The sequence below is a fragment of the Gavialis gangeticus genome, unplaced genomic scaffold (genome assembly GCF_001723915.1).
Source record: "Gavialis gangeticus isolate Ggan-Ray unplaced genomic scaffold, GavGan_comp1, whole genome shotgun sequence".
Lineage (NCBI taxonomy): Eukaryota > Metazoa > Chordata > Crocodylia > Gavialidae > Gavialis > Gavialis gangeticus.
In genome coordinates, this window is record NW_017729011.1 from 15,174,797 (window position 1) to 15,192,761 (window position 17,965).

At 46.9% G+C, this 17,965-nt stretch overlaps 1 protein-coding gene across 7 annotated transcripts in view; it reads right to left on the reverse strand.

Annotated features, from left to right (window-relative positions):
• The window catches only part of SH3GLB2 (SH3 domain containing GRB2 like endophilin B2), a 36,498-nt gene that overhangs the window by 10,753 nt on the left and 7,780 nt on the right, over positions 1 to 17,965 (reverse strand). For 3 of the 7 annotated variants that reach the window (XM_019510630.1, XM_019510629.1, XM_019510631.1), the window contains exons 2-5: positions 9,978 to 10,119; positions 9,449 to 9,577; positions 8,122 to 8,255; positions 7,511 to 7,603 (exon numbers count right to left, since the gene is read on the reverse strand). In XM_019510630.1, coding sequence (XP_019366175.1) covers positions 7,511 to 7,603; positions 8,122 to 8,255; positions 9,449 to 9,577; positions 9,978 to 10,119 — 498 coding nt within the window. Of the gene's footprint in view, positions 1 to 2,401; positions 2,465 to 4,575; positions 4,588 to 7,510; positions 7,604 to 8,121; positions 8,256 to 9,448; positions 9,578 to 9,977; positions 10,120 to 17,965 lie in introns of all 7 variants that reach the window. The other 4 variants (XM_019510627.1, XM_019510624.1, XM_019510628.1 and 1 more) reach the window with 2 other exon arrangements.

The following is a 17,965-nucleotide window of genomic DNA, read 5'->3' on the forward strand; positions in this document are numbered from 1 at the left end:
GTTGGGGGGGGGGGGGAGAACACACACACACTCACACACTCAACTTCAGGCTATGAACCAGCTGATCAGTTTGTCACTCACTCACCTGCACAAAGAACAGTTACTTTGTGGTAACAATCCCCCCTTCCAAGGAGGGGGAGGGGAACCCAGCAAAAGCAAGATTAGCAGCTACAACTACAGAAGTTAAAGGGTACCATCAGGTTAGACAGCCAGCCAGCCAAGGAGCATGGAGTTAGGGCTAGAAGAGGAACACAGTGACAGCCTGAAGGGTTCCTTCCCCACTGGGATGCCAGACCCTTTGGGATGGATGCTGGCATTGCAGACTATCTAGAAAAAAAACACTCTACTATTAAAGGGGAGTCCTGCCTGCATTGGAAGAGGGAACCAAGTTGCATCCCTTCAGCTACCATTGGTGGCCAAACCCATCAAGAGGTGCCATTGCAGTGTCCCCAAACCAGCACAGACAGGACTCAAGATGGCACTTCCTCTCCATTCACCTTTGAGCACTACCAGAGAGGCTAAATTTGTGAACAGATAAGGCAGCTAGAACCTTGTCAGGCACTTCATGAAAAAGTAAATCCCAACATTATATTGTTGAGGTCCATAGGAGCTAGCTGGCAAGATCTGCATGAGAAGCTGTACTATTAAGGGCAAATTGTACAGAGCTCTTGTAGATGGAGGGCATGCTTGGATTTGCAACAGCACAAAACCCAAGAGGCAAGCCAGTCAGACTCCAGGTTACTACTGCCTCAATTCCCAGGGCTTCCCAAGGCCTCCGAATGAGACGGGGGGGGGGAACTGTCCAAGGAAAGGCATTCCTGCGCTATGCCAAACACCTGCAGAGAGTCTGTGGAGTTACAGACAAGTTCGACTCTTGGACTTCCACCCTCACCCCAAGTCAGTGCTGCCTGAACCTTGGATATGGCAACTGACCTGTAGTTACAGCTTCTAGTGTGGCCAGGAGCCCTGGAAATCCAGGAAAAAAATTGAACAGTTGTATCTTGCCAGCATTTTCACTCTTCAGTCTTCATTTGAGACAGCAGGGGTGTTCAGTCCAACCTGGACTGATCAGAAACCTTAAAGTGCCAACAAGAAGCTAGCCTCATTCCCCCCATCCTTTTCTCCCTGTTGTTCTAAGATTCAAGTCAAATGTGTTACTGCAATATCCCCACTGCCCTTGAATGGTCTAATCTCCCAGCCAGAAAGCCAGAGCTGTAGATCGGATTGGAAGTGCCACTCTGGAGGAGACTAACTGCAACAATTTCTCAGTCTCCTCAGTAATAGGTTTTTAAAAGCAAGACAGTTACTGAGCAGTCTCCTTTGTTGGGAACTGCTTCACAGGAAAAAAGTAAAGCTATGAAGCCATCTGCATCACCAGCATCATCTAAAAGGGCAAGGACAGAATCCCTGTGAAACCAACACTGATGTTATCAGACTAGATGCGTTCCCTTCTTTTTGGGAGACGCATATAATAAGTATATTCAGCTAACTGCAGCCAAGTTACTGCCATCCAATGCATTGGGCTTCCCCATTTCATAGGTATACTGCTATTCCAGTCTTCCCAGGCACAGGCTACTCTAAACCCAAGAGACATCAGTGTTGTTTCACAAGTGGTTCAGGAAGCAAGACAGTCAGTTTTCAACATTTTAACGAGAGAATGGGACATCGTGCAATGGCGAGCCATGAGCACAGCACTGAAAATTGATGGTTCAGACACTCAATGCACAATGGCCACCCCCAGCACAACTTAACAGCATCATCTATACACCAGAATTCTACCAGCTGCCCCCACTACCATCAGGGAGGACCCTTTCCCTCACCTCCAAAAAGCATAGGAAGCTCCAGATTGAAGAGAGATAAAAGGATGAAGTCCTGAACCACTGGCCTGCTATCATTGATGCCACAGGTGACAAAGGCCCCTTCAAACAGCATCAATAAAACCAGGGGCAAACACAACTAGAAGTCTTCTGAACTTCAGAGCACAAACACTGATACTAGACTACTGGTCATATACCTTGTACCCAGCCAGGGATGCTACTGTACCCCTAATATGGATGAAATAAGTCTAAGAAAGTCACCTTTGGATTAACTCTATTATTCTTCTTCCCAGCTGCTTTAAGAAGAACTGAGAAACTGGCAGAAGATTCCCAGCATGGGCTGGGAAGAGCATGAATGAGAAGGAAAAGGTGTAGGCCAAATACCAAGCTTCCACTATGAGTCCCTAGTCTATTTGCAGTGTATCCCTGTTCCTACCAGAGGGCAAGTTGGGTAGGAAAGGAGCTCCTGAGCAGCCCATTTCACATTAAAATGTTGAAAACAGCAAAACGCTGGGTCCAAGTTGAAGTCAAGTGGAGAGAAAGGTTGGAGACGAGATGGCTAGATGAGGATGAGGTGGTCTTACCGCTGATGCGCTGGCGGAGAGAACGAAATTACGAGGTCTAGTCTCGTGAAAGTCAGGCACAGCCTAGGGAGGGGGAATAGAGTTTCATGTACAAGTCATGCAAAAGAGTCAATGGAAATCCATCCCAGCAGAGGGGGAAGGGGTTAGCACTTCCCCCTGCTCTTGCCACTGTTTCTAGTGGATCTTGTACAATTCATAAAGGGCTGTAATATCCCAGGTACAGGGAACAGGTGGAAAAGGTCTTCCAGAGTTGAGGACCTAATCCATACTCTGGAGCAGCTCAAGCAGGTGACAGCTAAGCCACTTCTACACCTTGCAAGTCACATTGCTGCCATATAGGTTCATGCCTAATCATGAGAATTGCCTGCTCCTGGTCTGACTGGCTAGTTTAAGTGGCCTTGAAACCAACTGCTCCTTTTCACCTTCAGCTTAAGGTTCAGAGGTAATAAGTGATGAAAAGGCAGCCAGTTTAAGTCACAGGATAGGAAGGACATGCAAGGGCACACTGTTCTAGCATCCAGCATTGCTTACAAGGGAGTGTGCTTCATCTACCCAAGTTTCTAGTGAATGAGCCTCATCCCTTGGCTCCATTCCCCTCATGTGGGCATATTTCTACACAACAGCCTCTGTTCCATTGTTCTTGTTAGTGGTGTTAGCTGCCTTTGAAACTCCCAAGTCCCCTTAAAAGTCCCCTTCATCATGCATAGCAGCCCATCCAGATCACAGCCTTGTTGACAAAGGACTCTAGGCAACTTGTGTAGAGTGTCTGCAAATGCTGCCAACAAAGTCATAGAAATAGCCAAGCAACCTTGTCCATAGCTGAATCATGCTGCTGAGGCCAACAGGATTGGAAGGGCCAGAGTGGCAAATACTTGTGTCATGAGCATATGGAACATGGTAGACAGAAGCCACCATTCGTGATGGTGAAAGTCCAATCTAGTACTACCCTCCCTGGCTGCCCCCCCCCCAATCACATGCTATGTTCTTATTAACCACTTTGTCATAGGACAGCTTTGGTTTGGATCTAGATGGAAAGCAGATGCCATTTTTATACATGCAATGGTGTTTGCCTACAGGGGAGCATTAACATTCAACCCACTTGTTTAAGTTAGAAGTGGAAGGGCTTGTACTAGTACAACTCATCCAGATGTGGCCTGGTGTGTTTTGCTAGTACAATGAACTGCTATGCAACCCTGTCACATGATCCAGCCCATGAACGACAGCTATAATCTGTAATACCCAAATCTACTCAAGTGATCTGGCCTGATTTTTACTGCTGTTATACTGCTGCCTGAATGTTGCCAATAGCTCTGCTATGAAAGAGCCCAGTTTTGGGTGGAAGAGGAGTCAGCCAGCCTCAGAGAAGGCATTATTATTTATAGCCTACCCCCCAACCTCTCCCTCCCTCCTCATTTTTTGGGGAAGTGGAAGCCATTTCCTATGCTGGAAAAAAGAATCTGAACATCAGCTGATGAAGTGTTCAAGTAATGCATGGTGACAAAGCCCAGCCATGGAAGGTAGGAGGAACTCTCCATAGCAAATAGATGCCCTTAGGTTAGAAGGACCTTATCTTGTGGTCTCCAGGATCATTTCTTGGACTCCCAGAATTGGTCTTTTGGTACATGGTATGTAGAAGGCAAAACTGCCCTGGCACCCCTGTGCACCCACAGGTTTCATTTGCGAGCAGTGGTCAGAAAGCTATGAAAGCTGAATGGACTCCTACCCTCCAATCCTGTAGTGGTCAGGAAGAGAGGGCAGAGCCCTGGAGCTTGAGAAGGACAGAACAGCACTGCAGACCAGGTTCAATCACTGCCCATCATTGTCTCCAAGTGTCCCATCCTGCCCTTCCAAAGGAGAGATCCTCATTCCCCAAACCCACCCTTCCTCCACCTTGAGGCAAGGATCACAAATCAGGTCTTTACATGGGATGCTGCCTCCTTTGAGCACTGCTTGCAAGAGGCTCTAATGGAAACCAAGTGAACGCTCCTGAAGGGCTGCAGGCACACAGCTAGGTTTCCATCATCTTGGGGCCTGTCAGTCAACTACAAGCCCTTCAGAATGTGGGCTGATGGTGGACAGACAGGTTGTGTTTAAATGGGGGGGGGGGGGAGGGGGACACAATGAGAGGCGTTAGGGAAAGACATCACAGCACTATTGACATGGTTAATACTCACATCTCCCTCACACTGAGCAAATTACAAAAAAAAAAAAACAAAAAAACAAAAAACAAAGGTTAGTGAACAAAACAGCATCAACGTGAAGGACAGAACTCCAGAGGCTCATGGGACACACAAGACAGAACAGCAGCTCCCTGGTTTGTAGGCACTGGCCTCAACTAGGAGAAACAAAAGCCGAGGGAAATGAGAAGCAGAAACATTCTTCGCTACCCTGAGGGGGCATTAGCACATGTCTGTGAGCTGGGAGAACTGAAGACTAGAGAGAGAGAGAGAGAGAGAGAGAGTTAACTTGATTACAGTCCCAGTGAAAGCAATGTGATTAGAATCAGCTTGTCCAGATGCTGACAATCATAGCCCAAGTGTAATCACACTACTAAAACAGTTGGGCATGACATGATTATATACAATTGTGAATCAATGTGTTTACAGACAATTAAGCTCTTGTTTTAAGATGATCACATTTGTTACTGTACCTAGCTATAGGGTCCAAAATACCCCCCCCCATGTGTTGACATGTTCCATTTGCCTACTGCAGGGGTGGGCAGAATGTGGCCCAGGAGCCAGATGTGGCCCACCAGCCCATTTTATCCAGCCTGCAGAGCCCCTAAAAAAAAAAAATTTAAAAAATTAATATTAATTTCCCCTGGGCTGCCTGTCATGCAGCCCTCAATGGCTTGCCAAAGCTCAGTAAGCAGCCCTCTGCCCAAAGTAATTACCCACCCCTGATCTACTGTATGGGCCTTGACTCTGGTAGCAACAGGCACAGAAGGGAAAGTGGGCACTATGGTGCCCAAGTCCAGGGAATTGGTTTTTATGAGCTGTCTGGTTAAGAGTCAGGCTGTTCTATGAGGATTTTGAAAGTCTTGGATACCAGCATGGGTCACCCAGTCCAGGATTGTTCATCTGCATTAAAGAGGTGTGTTCCCAGGGAGCAGAATTCCATGTAAATAGTTGCATTTCTACAGGTTATTGAAGATGCATGGAAACACCAGCTTTGCTGTTCAGGCACTGAACTATGGTCCTCACAGCTGTGACTGGAGTACTCAAGATTAGGGTGCTTCAAAGGCAGCAGTAATCCTGAAGCTTCAGAGCTTAGATTAGTGCTGTGCACAAGCATAACTGCTGAAATGCAACTAAGCCAAGCCTTCTAGGGACATTGGGTTACCATGTCCGTCTGCGGGATTTATACCAATACAGCCACTGGGCAGCTCCTGTACTGAAGGCTGAGGGGAGCCCTTAATGCTCAGCCAAGAGATCAAGACAGGAAGCAAGAAGGGGTTAGTGTTTGGCAACTGGTGCAATCTAGTACCAAGCCCAATAGGACATAGGGTAGAGGCAGAGGTGGTTACATTTTTGGTCTCCTACAGACCAACATTGAAAAGGCCACCATTTGCCTCCTGGAACCCAGGAACAGAGCCCTCCAACATGTGTGGAAAATTGGCATTTGACAGGCTGGATGAAGCTGGAGAAAACCCTAGTGCAAGGCAGTTTCTCCTACAACTAAGAGCTATTCCATGTTGGATGCAACCACAGGCCCAGTGGCAGGACAGTGTACGCAGGAAGTCGCCACCTGCTGATCTCTCAGGATCAATCCCTTCAGCCCTGAGGCTCTTCTCCCTCTACTTGCTCTGCACCAGGCTTCAGACAGGCCTGCTGGCTAGAAGGACAGAAATTAGCATAGCTACCCATATTCCTCATTTAAAGGTGGAATCCATAACATGAACTAGAGTTGGAAGAGAATGAAAGCCCCCAGGGAGTGCTTCATCTAGGCAGCATTAAGACAAAATAACACCCTACCCCTTTTAGTGGCTGGAACGGTGGAGCATGCCAGGAGCCCCACTCTGGTATTCCATAGTACGTGAAGGCTGACAAAGATTCCTACTTGTTCTGCTTGGGGCCAGCTGGTTGCTAACTAGCAAAGTCAGTAGTCTTAGTGCAAACCTAAAGGCTTGACATTGCTGTGGGCCATACATTAGCATCTAGATTTTGCTTTCTTCTTGATTGCAGTATCCTGTTTAAACAGGATATTATTCCAGGAAGCCCAGCTGCATTCTCACTAACTTTTCCTTCTGGCCGACAGAACCCTGGCATAGCAGAGACCTTAATGTTTTAGACACCCAGTTACCTAGATGCAGTTCTGGTCAAAGGAGTTATAGTTTAGAAGCACTTTCAATTCCATGTACTCAGTCCAGAAATCAGAGCAAGGTTCCCTCTTCACCACATATAAATCTGAAGCTCATGCAGGAGGGTCCTGTTGAGCCAGGCCCCATCTTTGGCTCCCTACTTCAAACCCAGATTCTGGAACCAGACTTGTGAGTAAAGCTTAAGCTCCATGCTTTTGAGCAAAGGTGGTGATATGAAAGGGGCCAGCTTGCTCTTTTAACTACTAGACTTCTGCTTGACACTGTTGCTGCATCTTCATCTAGACAACTTGAGAAGCCAAAGCAGCAATTAATCAAGATTGTTACTTTCCTGACTCTGAACATTGTTTTAGATGTTTCTCATCAGAAAACTGTTGTCTGAAGACTATGTAGTTAGTAGCACAAGCTCCACCCTGATCTCAGCCACAATCTCAGAACAGCTGGGAACCTTTGTCAGCTAGTCGGGAAGCAGGGTCTTGCATGCCAGTTCACAGACTTTAGCAGCAAGATACATCCCAACCACTCCCACCTTCCCCAGTGGGGCTGTATTCATGAAGCAGGCATGTGCCTCCTGCAGTCAACAGGTGCCCTGAAGTTAGTTCCTCATTTCCAAAGAGGAGTTCCTCCCTCCATTAGTGAGGGAGGACTGCCATCCCCCCCCTCCTCCCAGAGATCCAGTGGAGACAGCAATGAAAGACTGATTTGGGGTCATGAAGCCACTCATCACCCTTTTCAGACATGCCAGGCAAGACCTAGCAAGCAGAAGAAAGGAAGAGAATTGGGCAAGTTACCGCTGCTTTTGCCTCAGCTGCCTTGGCTTTCTTCAACCTGGCCTTGGAGACATCCAGATCCAGACGACGGTTCTGCAGGATTCTCCTCTCTTTCTGGAAGGGCAGGAGGGTGGGGAAGAGGGTATGAAGAGAGCACATGGAAATACAGGGCTTGGGCAGGAAAATCCTTTTGGCAACAGACATCATATATGTTCCATAACTTTATTCCAAGTGCAGACAGAACAAGGCTAATGTACTTGCACTGCTGGCAGAAGCTCTGGACCAAGCAGCACCAAGGATACAGATCAGTCTGCTAGAGGCTCAGGGGGAGCTTGGAGCCTGGCTGGAAATGCCAGCTAAGTTATAAGCAATGGGAAGTGATCAATTAACCTTCAGGAAGGAGATAAAGGGGAAGCTCTCTTTCCTTCACCAAACTGAAAAGCGGAACCTATGGACAGCTGGGGTGAGAAGCTAGAAACTCTGGAGGTCTGCTAAACGCAGGGGGAAGAAGAACTGTTCTAAGTTTGGAAGGGTTCCCTAGTCTCATTTAGAGAGACACGTTTCCCAAGGGGAAGAATTTGGAGAATCATGGGAGGACTGATTCATTTCTCCTTCTTCCCCCTCCAACTTACAGAGATAATTCGCCAATCCCCTTCCAGGAAGTTGCGCAAAGGAGTCAGGAAATTGATGGAGGAAGAGTGGATGAAGTCTCGTTCAGCTGCTCCCAGCCGCCTCTGGGTCTCTCCCACTTTGATAAGCGTCTTTCCTGCAAGGGACAAGAACCAGATGGGGAAGGCTTTAGCCGATAGGCATGTGACCAATACTGCTTGGACTTTAGCCCACTTGCCTAGTACCGTTTAACTCAGTGCTCTTCCACAGTACATTTTTCAGGCTCAGTGCATTCTAATGTCTAGATGCCTGCTAGTACAGCTGACAAAGGCAGTCATGCCCCACTGCTTGCTTGGCAGCCAAGCCAAGCCTATTCAAGAAGGGGACAAGTCTTGCCCTCAGCACCATACCAGCTGCAGTCCACCTTGCGTTTGAAACCTGTCTTACTGCTGCTTTGATCTTGGGCGCCTGCTGATGCACTTACTTCACTGCAGTCCCCCCTTCACTGCTAGGCCTGCCAAGTAACATGTGATGCAACCCACAGTCTGACAGAAGTATTATAGAGATCATTAGATAGACTCAGGGCTGTAATAGATGAGAAGGAACAGAACACTATATTAAAAAGCACCAGAGCAGATAAAGCCAGCCAGTTGCCCTGATCAGACCCCAGTTCTAGCCAGGATGGCACAAAAATCACAGCAATTCTGGCTGTGACAGGACCAGCTATTGAACAAGCCATTGATTTACAGGGTAGTTATAAGACCCAGAACTCACAGGGTGAGCAGCAGGAGCTGGAAGTTGGCATCAACTTCAAGAGGCTGCTACTAAACAGGTCAGACTGATCCCTCCAGCAGGCTCAGGGGTACTCTGCTGGCTCTTAGAGGCAAAAGCTGAAGGAGAGGACAGAAGGCATGGCCTCTGGGGTGAGCCATCATGACTACACAGTGGTGAGTGCCGTGGTACAGCTAAAGAACCCTCCATTCAAATCAGAGTCAAAGCAATTTTTGACACAGCAAACATCCTGCCTCAGGGCAAGGGGGAGATTTTGGTCTCTTAAGGGTGTCACAATTTAAATTCTAGCTGGAGCCTTTGAAAAGCAATCAATCAGTACTCTAGGAAGCTTTGGCCTAGCCAGTTTACAATAGTGGCCGAGAAGAGCTTCCCCTCAATGGTTTGGTTTCACAAGGGATGATCCTGCAGAGGATCAGACAAGATGATCCCTTTTAACTGGACCAACCCCCCAGCAGTGGGTCCCTAGAACACTTCTCTCCCTCTAGTGACTCAGATTAGATCTACAAGGACTAAACAGGCACAGTAGCAAGCAAGCAGCACCTTAATGCAAAGACTTACCATAAGGAGTCCCTGGCCCAAAGTCATTGGCTGCCTCCAACATGTACTGGGCCAGCAGCTCCCCATTGGTGACCCGAGATGGGACTTTCCGGTCTAGTTTCTCATAGAGGAATTCTTCCACTCTGGCACCTGGAACGAGAACACCCCAAACTACCAAACACTGAACATGCAGACCCTGTCTGCCCACCAAGCTAGCCCTAAGTCTTCATGGAAGACTAAACCAAATTTAGTCAGCAAGAACTGGTATGAGAATAAAACGAACTGTATCCTTTTCTGTCATTTCCTGCTTTCAGTGCGCAAGGCAGATCTGAGGTATCAAGCAGCAGCCAGAATACTGACCAATTCCATCTTCTTCCTCTCCCCAGGAAGAGAGGTCCCAGCTTTGGAAGCATCAGGCTATTGATTTCTCCCCAGAGCCAAATTGAGCAGGGATCACCGACTGGGGTGGGGAGAGGATTTTTGCCTCACTGCTGCTGTGGCCTGAATGGGGCACTAGCATTCCCATCACCACAGAAGAATCAGCACTTACTTGGGTTTGGCTGTAGCAAGATTTCAGTCTGACGCAAAATCTTCTCGGTCCAATTCTTGGTGCTGTCTGCCCTGGCCAGAAGGTTTTCAAAGTGTGCATCTAGTTCAGTCTTCTCAGCTTGGCCCAGCTTTTCCTCAGTAAACTGCAGAGGAGAGAGTCATTAGAAGCCATCTCATCAAGACAATATATTGGAACAAGCTACCCAGACAAATTGGGGAGCATCTCTAGTGCATCTTCTCAGGTGGTCTCCAAGCACCTTACCATGAGGTGGGGAAGGGAGCTACCCATTATACAATGTCCTGCTGTACAAGCTGAAAACAACCTAGTTCAAGCCTCACTCCAAGCTATGCTACTTGTTTTAATGAGCCAAGTCTTTTGTTTCAGGCTGCTGACATCTGATACCTCTGCTTGTGGCACAGATACTGCATTCTTCCATGCAAGTCACTACTTTCCAGATTAAACGCCCCTTTCCTCAACGATGCCAACTTCCTTCAACCGGTCCCTGCTCCACTGAGATTTACCAGCCACTGGAACACAGAGCATCCCTACCTACGCAGGAAAAATAGTTTAGGAACTGCAGAAGGCAAAAATGTTATGTTCTGCTGCCAGCCACTTGATTGCTCAGCTATTATACCACAGTCTGTCTAGCAGTTCCCCAAGTCTGTCCTTCCAGATAGTCCTCGCATGACTGGCTAGTGACCCCTCACCCCAGTGCACCCACTGGGTGATCAGAATCCTGTACTGCTATGGAAACATTGCAAGTGCTTGGTACAGTCAGGTACAGGGAGATTAGAAATCTGATAAGCAGCCAATAAATACAATAAGAATCCTGCCTGTTCCCAACTCTACTTGCAAAGGGACAGTATTTGATGGGATAATGGGGGATGGGGAAACACATCCTGATGTTTTGCTTGCTGCTACTTTTGAAAGGCTGGCAACTCTCAGTTCTCTACAAGATCCAGATGGGGACACAGTTAGAACAACTCTGTATAATGCACACACTAAAGCAAGGTATTAGCATACAATATGGGAACAGGGGCAAACAAGTCTTTTGGAGTTGTGTTATTATGTGCAAGGTGTCAGAGGTGCAAATGCTACAGGTCTGCTTACAGCAAGACCTGCTCAATCTGGATCATGCTAGATTTGAGAACTATTAACTGAACTTGTTAAGTGCTGCAAAATACTGAAATCTCCAGAACAGTTTCCAAACCAGACTGAGGCAGTGAGCAGCAAAAACAAAAAAAAAAAAATCTCCCAATATTTCTTCCCTGCTCCCCATCCCCGCCTGCCTGCCTGCCCTTTAAGGTTAGAATAGTTTCATCAGTTTTAGACCCTCTGCTGCCAAAGCAGATTGGTTTTTAAATCTTTAATCTCTAGAGCTACTGTGTTACTTGTTGCAACACAAGGTATTGGGTTCTGCAACAATTACAATTTAATGCAAATGCATCCTTTTAACCCTGTGTGCAACAGCTATGCTGTTTTCTGGGGGGATTTTGTTCCTAGATTTGGAGAATGTGCTACTTGGCACTGCTGCAGCTCTCCTCCCTTGGACCTCAGAGCATTTTCTGAACTTATGTAAACACTGTTTGATTTTCCGAGCTGGAGGGACTCAATGGGAAGACTGGGAATGGCCAGACCAGCCCATTCTCAGTTTGGTACTGGAAATTACAGCATTGCATTATCTGCCGGTTGGCCCCCTGAAGGGCATCAGAAGTAGTACTTGAGCCAGAGGGGATTTGTTCATTAAGTGATTTTCTGTTTTCTGGAGGGAAATTAAACCCACAATAAAAGCCAACAATAATAATTACATTATTCCTCTGGAACAGTGTTGACAACTCTGCTTCTGTTCATGCTATGGATTCTAATGGCCACCAGAAGACAACAACTTTTGCCAGCCTAAAATCAAATTACATCTAAGCCAGCAGCACCTCCCCTAATCCTAGGCTTTAAAGTGTCAAAGCACCTTAATGGCAACTTTTAAACAGCCAAAAACTAGGCACTGTTGAGCATCCACCTATCAACACCTTTCCCCTAACAGGAAGGGAATCATGACTTCTACTCTGCTAATAGCATTTTAGGTACCCGAGAAATGGCTTTACCTGGGGAAGAGTAAAGTGCTCCCCTCCCACCACTGCACCGTACCAGTTTCTGCTCATTTCCAATACACTCCTAAGACACCTGTTCCAATACAGCTTGTGTTTGAGAGGTTTCTCTGAAGTGGCTTACAGGTGCTCAGGCTGGTCTTAGGCAGATATGTGATCATCACATCTCTTCCAAGAGCATTCAGCTCCAGAGCCCAGGGAAGACAGGTTTATATGGTGCTGAAGGACTGCCCAGGCCTTGCCTTGCCCAATCATCCCCCAAGGAAGGGATGCATTTAAGTGTTACTACATACTGAGCTGCTGGTGCTTCCTTAAGTAAACAGCTCAGCCTCCCAACTCACTCTAGCAGATCAGATGGTTTGTGGCACGTGACCACAGACAGCCAATAATCACTGTGTAAACACAATTAAGTCCTTTGGTTCATGCATCCAAAGAAAGAAGAACTGCATATTGCTTAGTGAGACAGTGTTGGCCTGTGGCCTTTGTCTCTATATAAACCCAAGCTATACCAGAGAGAAGGCCAGGCAAACATCTGACTTGCAACTCACTACTCAGCAAGGTCCTGCACAAATGACCTTTATTTCCAGTTTCCAAAATGTTGCAACACCCCTTACCAAGCTCAGAGGCAGTGCCCAATATACTGTTAAGTAGATGCAAGGGCATGGGGCTATAGTTTAGGTACAGCTGAACTGGCCATCTTTATTTGCTTCCCCTTCCCTTTCCACCCCTCATGAGGAGGCAGTCAGCTGAAGCGCCCTCCCATCTGAACTGGGACTGTTCAGCACAAGATGCACACTGGCCAAGGAATCACTGGGAAGGGGCGGAGGAAGGTGTTTGCTTCACTGTGGCTCAGAGCAATCCAGCTCTACAGATCAAAGTGTTGCCATCTGAAATCCTTCTCCAGTCACTTGAAAGACCCAAAGCAAGAGATGTGCTATTATCTTTCAAGTACTGCACAAGAGCACAGCAAGTGTGCATGTGCAGGGCAGAGGCAGGGTGTCACCACCCTGTTCTGTATGTATGAGACTAGCACAATAGGGTCCTTGGACGCTATGCCAAGTACAGTATTTAGCCACTACAGCAAAGTGCCAAGTCTTCTGCCCCACCTCCACCCCAGAAGCACTCCCTATGAATGAGCAAGGAATAAGTAATAGCCCACCGCTAGACCTCAGTCCCTCCACATCACTTACTGGAAACCAAGCAGTAAAGGAAGCCCTCCCAGCCAGTGTCTAGTGAGTCCATACCCACCTCTTTCCAGCCCTCCCCATTTTCCTCTCAAAAGTCTCTCATGCAGCTCTGGCCTAGTTAAGCATTGCTGCTTGTTTTCATGCCGGGAAGCCAACATGGTGATGAATAATGCAGGGTGATCTTTTGCCAAATGCCACTTTCACACGGAGTGGGAGAGAGTCATGCCGCATTCCAGGGCTTCAATAATTCATCAAGGGGTTGGGTTTCCCCTTGGAGGCTTGGCAGGTCAGCAGGACTATCAGATGCATCATGAGCGCTTATCCTGATGGATAGGAGGACAGAGACAGTGACAGAAGGTGGACTCCCTCCCATGGGAAAAAAGTCTGAATAAGAATGTGGGTTAGAAGGCTCTACACTGCTGTTTGAACAGCACCCATGGGACTGTAGCTGGTGTTTGCCAGAGCCCCAGCCAACTCCGGTACTGTACTCTGAGTAGGAGGGAAGAGAAGGGGGGGCCAAGGGGAGTGCTTGCTGCTACTAGGATGACTCATTTTTATGAGATACTAGACAGCTTTTTAGAAGCCAGAGGAGACTGACTACAGCTCTCAGGGCTAAGAAATTCATCTACATTGAGAGCAGTGGACACATACCTTTTCAAAGTAGTTCAGCTTCTAAAAATCTCCCCCTTCTCTATATGGGTGCCCAATTTCTTATGTAGTGACAAGGCCTGAACATTTTTCATCACCCATGGCCAGAACTTATAATCCCTGGGAAAGCCCCTCTGCCAAAAGGCTTGAGCAGTGCTCATGAGACCCCTGGAGTTCACACTCAAGGGGGGGCCACTTAAGAATGGGGAAAAGCAGATAGTGCATGAACCTGAACCTTGCCTCACTTCCCAAGTTCAGATCACCTGACTTTCTGATGTAGAGCTCCTTTAAACAATGCCTTGTGATAAAGGCTTTTCCCCCTATGAACAGGACACGGTGCTTAAGGTCACGAGAAACTGAAGTTACCTGCCAGTAGAACATCTGACAAACTAGACACAGCTGTAGCTTGGAAACCAGGCCAGTGGACTTGACAGCTTCCAGTGCTGTAGGCAGTCAGACCCAGGCTGTTGTAGTAGCTGCTCTTCCAACAGTCATCCTTGTACCACTGAGTTTGACATTTAATGAAACCCCAATGGAGGGAACAATGACCTAATTTAGGCAGCAGACTGAACACTGCTTTTTTTCCCCCTGTGGAGCACCACATTGAACACTGCAGCTCACAATACTTCAGTTTGTACCCAAATCCCACCTGGACTGTTCTCTACACCAGGGTGGGCTGTTTTGGGCGGAAGGCGGCTTGCCAAAATTCAGGAAGCGATCAAGGGCTGCATGACAGGCAGCCAGGGGCAGATAAATATTAATTTTTCTAAATATTTTAGGGGCTCCATGGGCCAGATAGAATGGCCTGGCAGGCCGCATCCAGCCCATGGACTGCATTTTGCCCACCCCTGCTCCACACCATCTCCCCAACCCCCTGCTGTCACTCAGGCACAACCAGAGTCAAAGCAAGAGCAGGGACAGATGATATGTCTAAGCAGCCACATAGGAAGCTATCAGCACTATGCAGGTTTGTTTTGAGAGGTTTTGAGTATTGAGCCAGTGAGTTAAAGGGTATTTTAACAGTTAATATACATAACCTTTCCCTACAGCTGAAATGTTCTAATACTTTTATTTGTTGCCTTCAAGGGTTTGGGTTCAGCCTCATCCATATTTGTTTTATTCATATTCTAGAAGTGTAATGATAGAAGTTTGATCCTGATCAAGCCATTCCCTCCCCACAGAGGAGTGTCTTGCTTTATTTCTCCCCATCACTAATGCTGGCACAAAAGGACAATTCCTTTTCCACCCATGAGGAATAAAACTGAATCATCACATCTGGCTGCCAGTAGTAATCCTATTATTGATGGGTTAGACTGTCCAAGAGCCACACCATGCACCATTTGAACAAATTTAGCTAATAACCAGCTTCCATAAATATCAATAAAGCCAGACACCTGTAACCTGTTCTAGAAATCCCTGATGAGAACAGATTATGCTTTAACATAATTTTAGAGCAACCAATTTTGTTCCCCTTATGGAGAGAGAGAGACAAACACCATCAAGTTGTCTGCTTTGAAGATGTTAATGTACTCCATTTTCTAAATATTTTAGAAATTTCCATTGCTATGGGAACACAGCCCACTTACAGCTCAACCTAGGGCCTTGCCATCCCTGGAAGCAATGCATCTATTGTACCACTAACTAGGGGAAATTAGCAGCATGAACTGCTTGAAGTCTCCCATCAGCAATTTGTGCCAGAGAAAGCACAAGTTGCTCTGAGGTTCCACATTTCCTGCACCCAGTCCAAGAGCCGTGCTGCACTGCAGGCAGTTACTAGGCCAAAGCAGACTCAAGCTTATCCATAAACCTGGCTGCAGGCACCAGTCACTGGACCACAGCACGGATTAGGGCAGAATCCTCCACTTGGACTGGTTTTCATACTCTGTACTGACACTGTAGGACAACACTGGAGGCACAGCAACAATGAGAAGAGACTCCAGTTGGCACTAAAGCAAGTGCTGCTTGTAAGGTCACCCAACTGGTGTGTGCTCAGGAGTCTAAGTAGGGAAGGGAGCTGGTTCTGCCTACAACACAAATATCCTTGCACAACAAGGCGAGTTAAAACCAAAATTACATGACATGCCCCACCCTCTCCTCCCCAACTCAGGCATGACTATGCAACAATGGTAGCAGATGCTCCTACTTCCAGCAAACTGTAACCCACCTTCTGTTATGTGGTGCAACTGTACGTCTATTTACTCTAGCAGAGAAAGATCATGCTTGCAGGGGGGAAGCTCTTCTCAAACCTGCCACCAGCTATTGAATTGGGGCCCAAAGTGACATAATGGGCTTCCACACACAAGACAGCTGTCAGAGAGGTACAGAAACCCACTGGCTAGTAACCAAGCTGCTAACAGCTGTCTGCACCTGCAGTGCTCCTCAAAACCAAACCAAAGCAACCCCTCCTCCTCCTAGGGGTATGACAGAGCAGGCAGGTCATCTTGCCTCAATGCTGTGCAGATTTCAGACAGTTGCAGATTCCTGTCCTCTTTCCAAAAATGGCTAACTTGACAGCTTCTTCACAAGGTGGAAACCCAGAAGAAGCTATTGCAACAGATGACGAGGACATATCTGTGGCTTCCTGTAGTCAGGAGATCCACTTGCTGAACAGCATCCTGATATTAATCTCTAATATCTGCAGCCACTTCTGTTCTGCTTTTGCTGCACACTGGCCACATGCATCCATCTGTGCTGGAAGTTCAGAAGCCTCCATTGTTTCAGGGCACAACCTCAAACTTCCCTTAAGCTGGAGCTCAGACTCCTTTCAGCTGTTATAGCAGAGAAGCGGTTCATAAACTGGACTGTTTGTATCCATGCTACAAAGACAGGCTCTCCTCTTACTCCAACACCAGCTGAAGGGTAGGTGGGTACTTATATTTGACAGGGGTTTTGAAAAACGTGATTGTACTCACTGAAGCAAACATAAAGGGATAGGCATCCTTGAAGTGGCATATTTAGAGCACTACTTGCTTCATCTTTTCCCCACCCCACCTCCTTCAGAGGACAGAGGTTTTCTGGCACATCTTAGAACAGCTCCAATAACATGACCAGGCATCCTCCCTCAGCCAGAAAGGCAGTAATATCCAAGGCTGTCTCAGCAGCAGTAAGTGCATAATGGCCGTTACATTTAGCTCCTAGTCACTGCACTTCCAGTAACGCATTACTTTGTTAAGTGCTTTGAGCTGGAGGAAGCATCCTCAAGTGCTAAATAAAATTGAATTCTGTTCCAGTCAACTCAGAGTCCCTGCACCAAGTGATGCAGCTACAGGCCTGTGCCTTTCAGTTCTCTCCACCACTCCCCACTAAGTAGCACAGACACATCAGCAGCAACACATGATATCTCCTCCAGTTCCCATTTACTCCTCCATAGGCATGTCAGATATAGGTCTACCCTGTCCCATCAGTGCTGCAATCGGCTCTCCCACCCAAGTAACAGAGCTCTATTGAGACAGTCCAAATGAGAGTATTCCCACCAGCACTCATGGTCAGGATTAATTAGTGCTACCAAGCTTACTCCAACCTTTCCTACCTGAAACCCAGAAAAAAAAAAAATCTCTCTTGATACCAGTTGCCTTGTGCTGCTTTGTTTCTTTTAATTAACAATGTGAATATGCATATGCAAGATGACATTAAGTGGGTATAGCAGGCAAGAGCCACTATTTATAAACTCCTCTCTGTACTGGAATCACTGATGTGAAGAGATGCAGATTCTTCAGGCTGGCTCCTTCCTACACCGCCTTGTAGGAGTTTGATAAATGGTCTTTAAAAGCCCTTCCAAATCCAAAACATGCCACTTTGAGTTATTTCTCCATTCCTTTCAGTACCAAGGTCATGACTCATGGCTTGAGAAACACTGTGCTAGAGAAGACTAACAAAGGACTGCTTAAAGTTCTTAACCTTCTTCATTATGAAAGTCTATTGATTTTTAGACAAAGATATGGAGAAAAACCTATGTATAAAAGAGCATCATGGAGAATGAACAAAATAATTCTTAGTAAAATATAGTCCTGAGCTATTGTGCTACTTTTCCCAATCAGAATACATTTTCTCA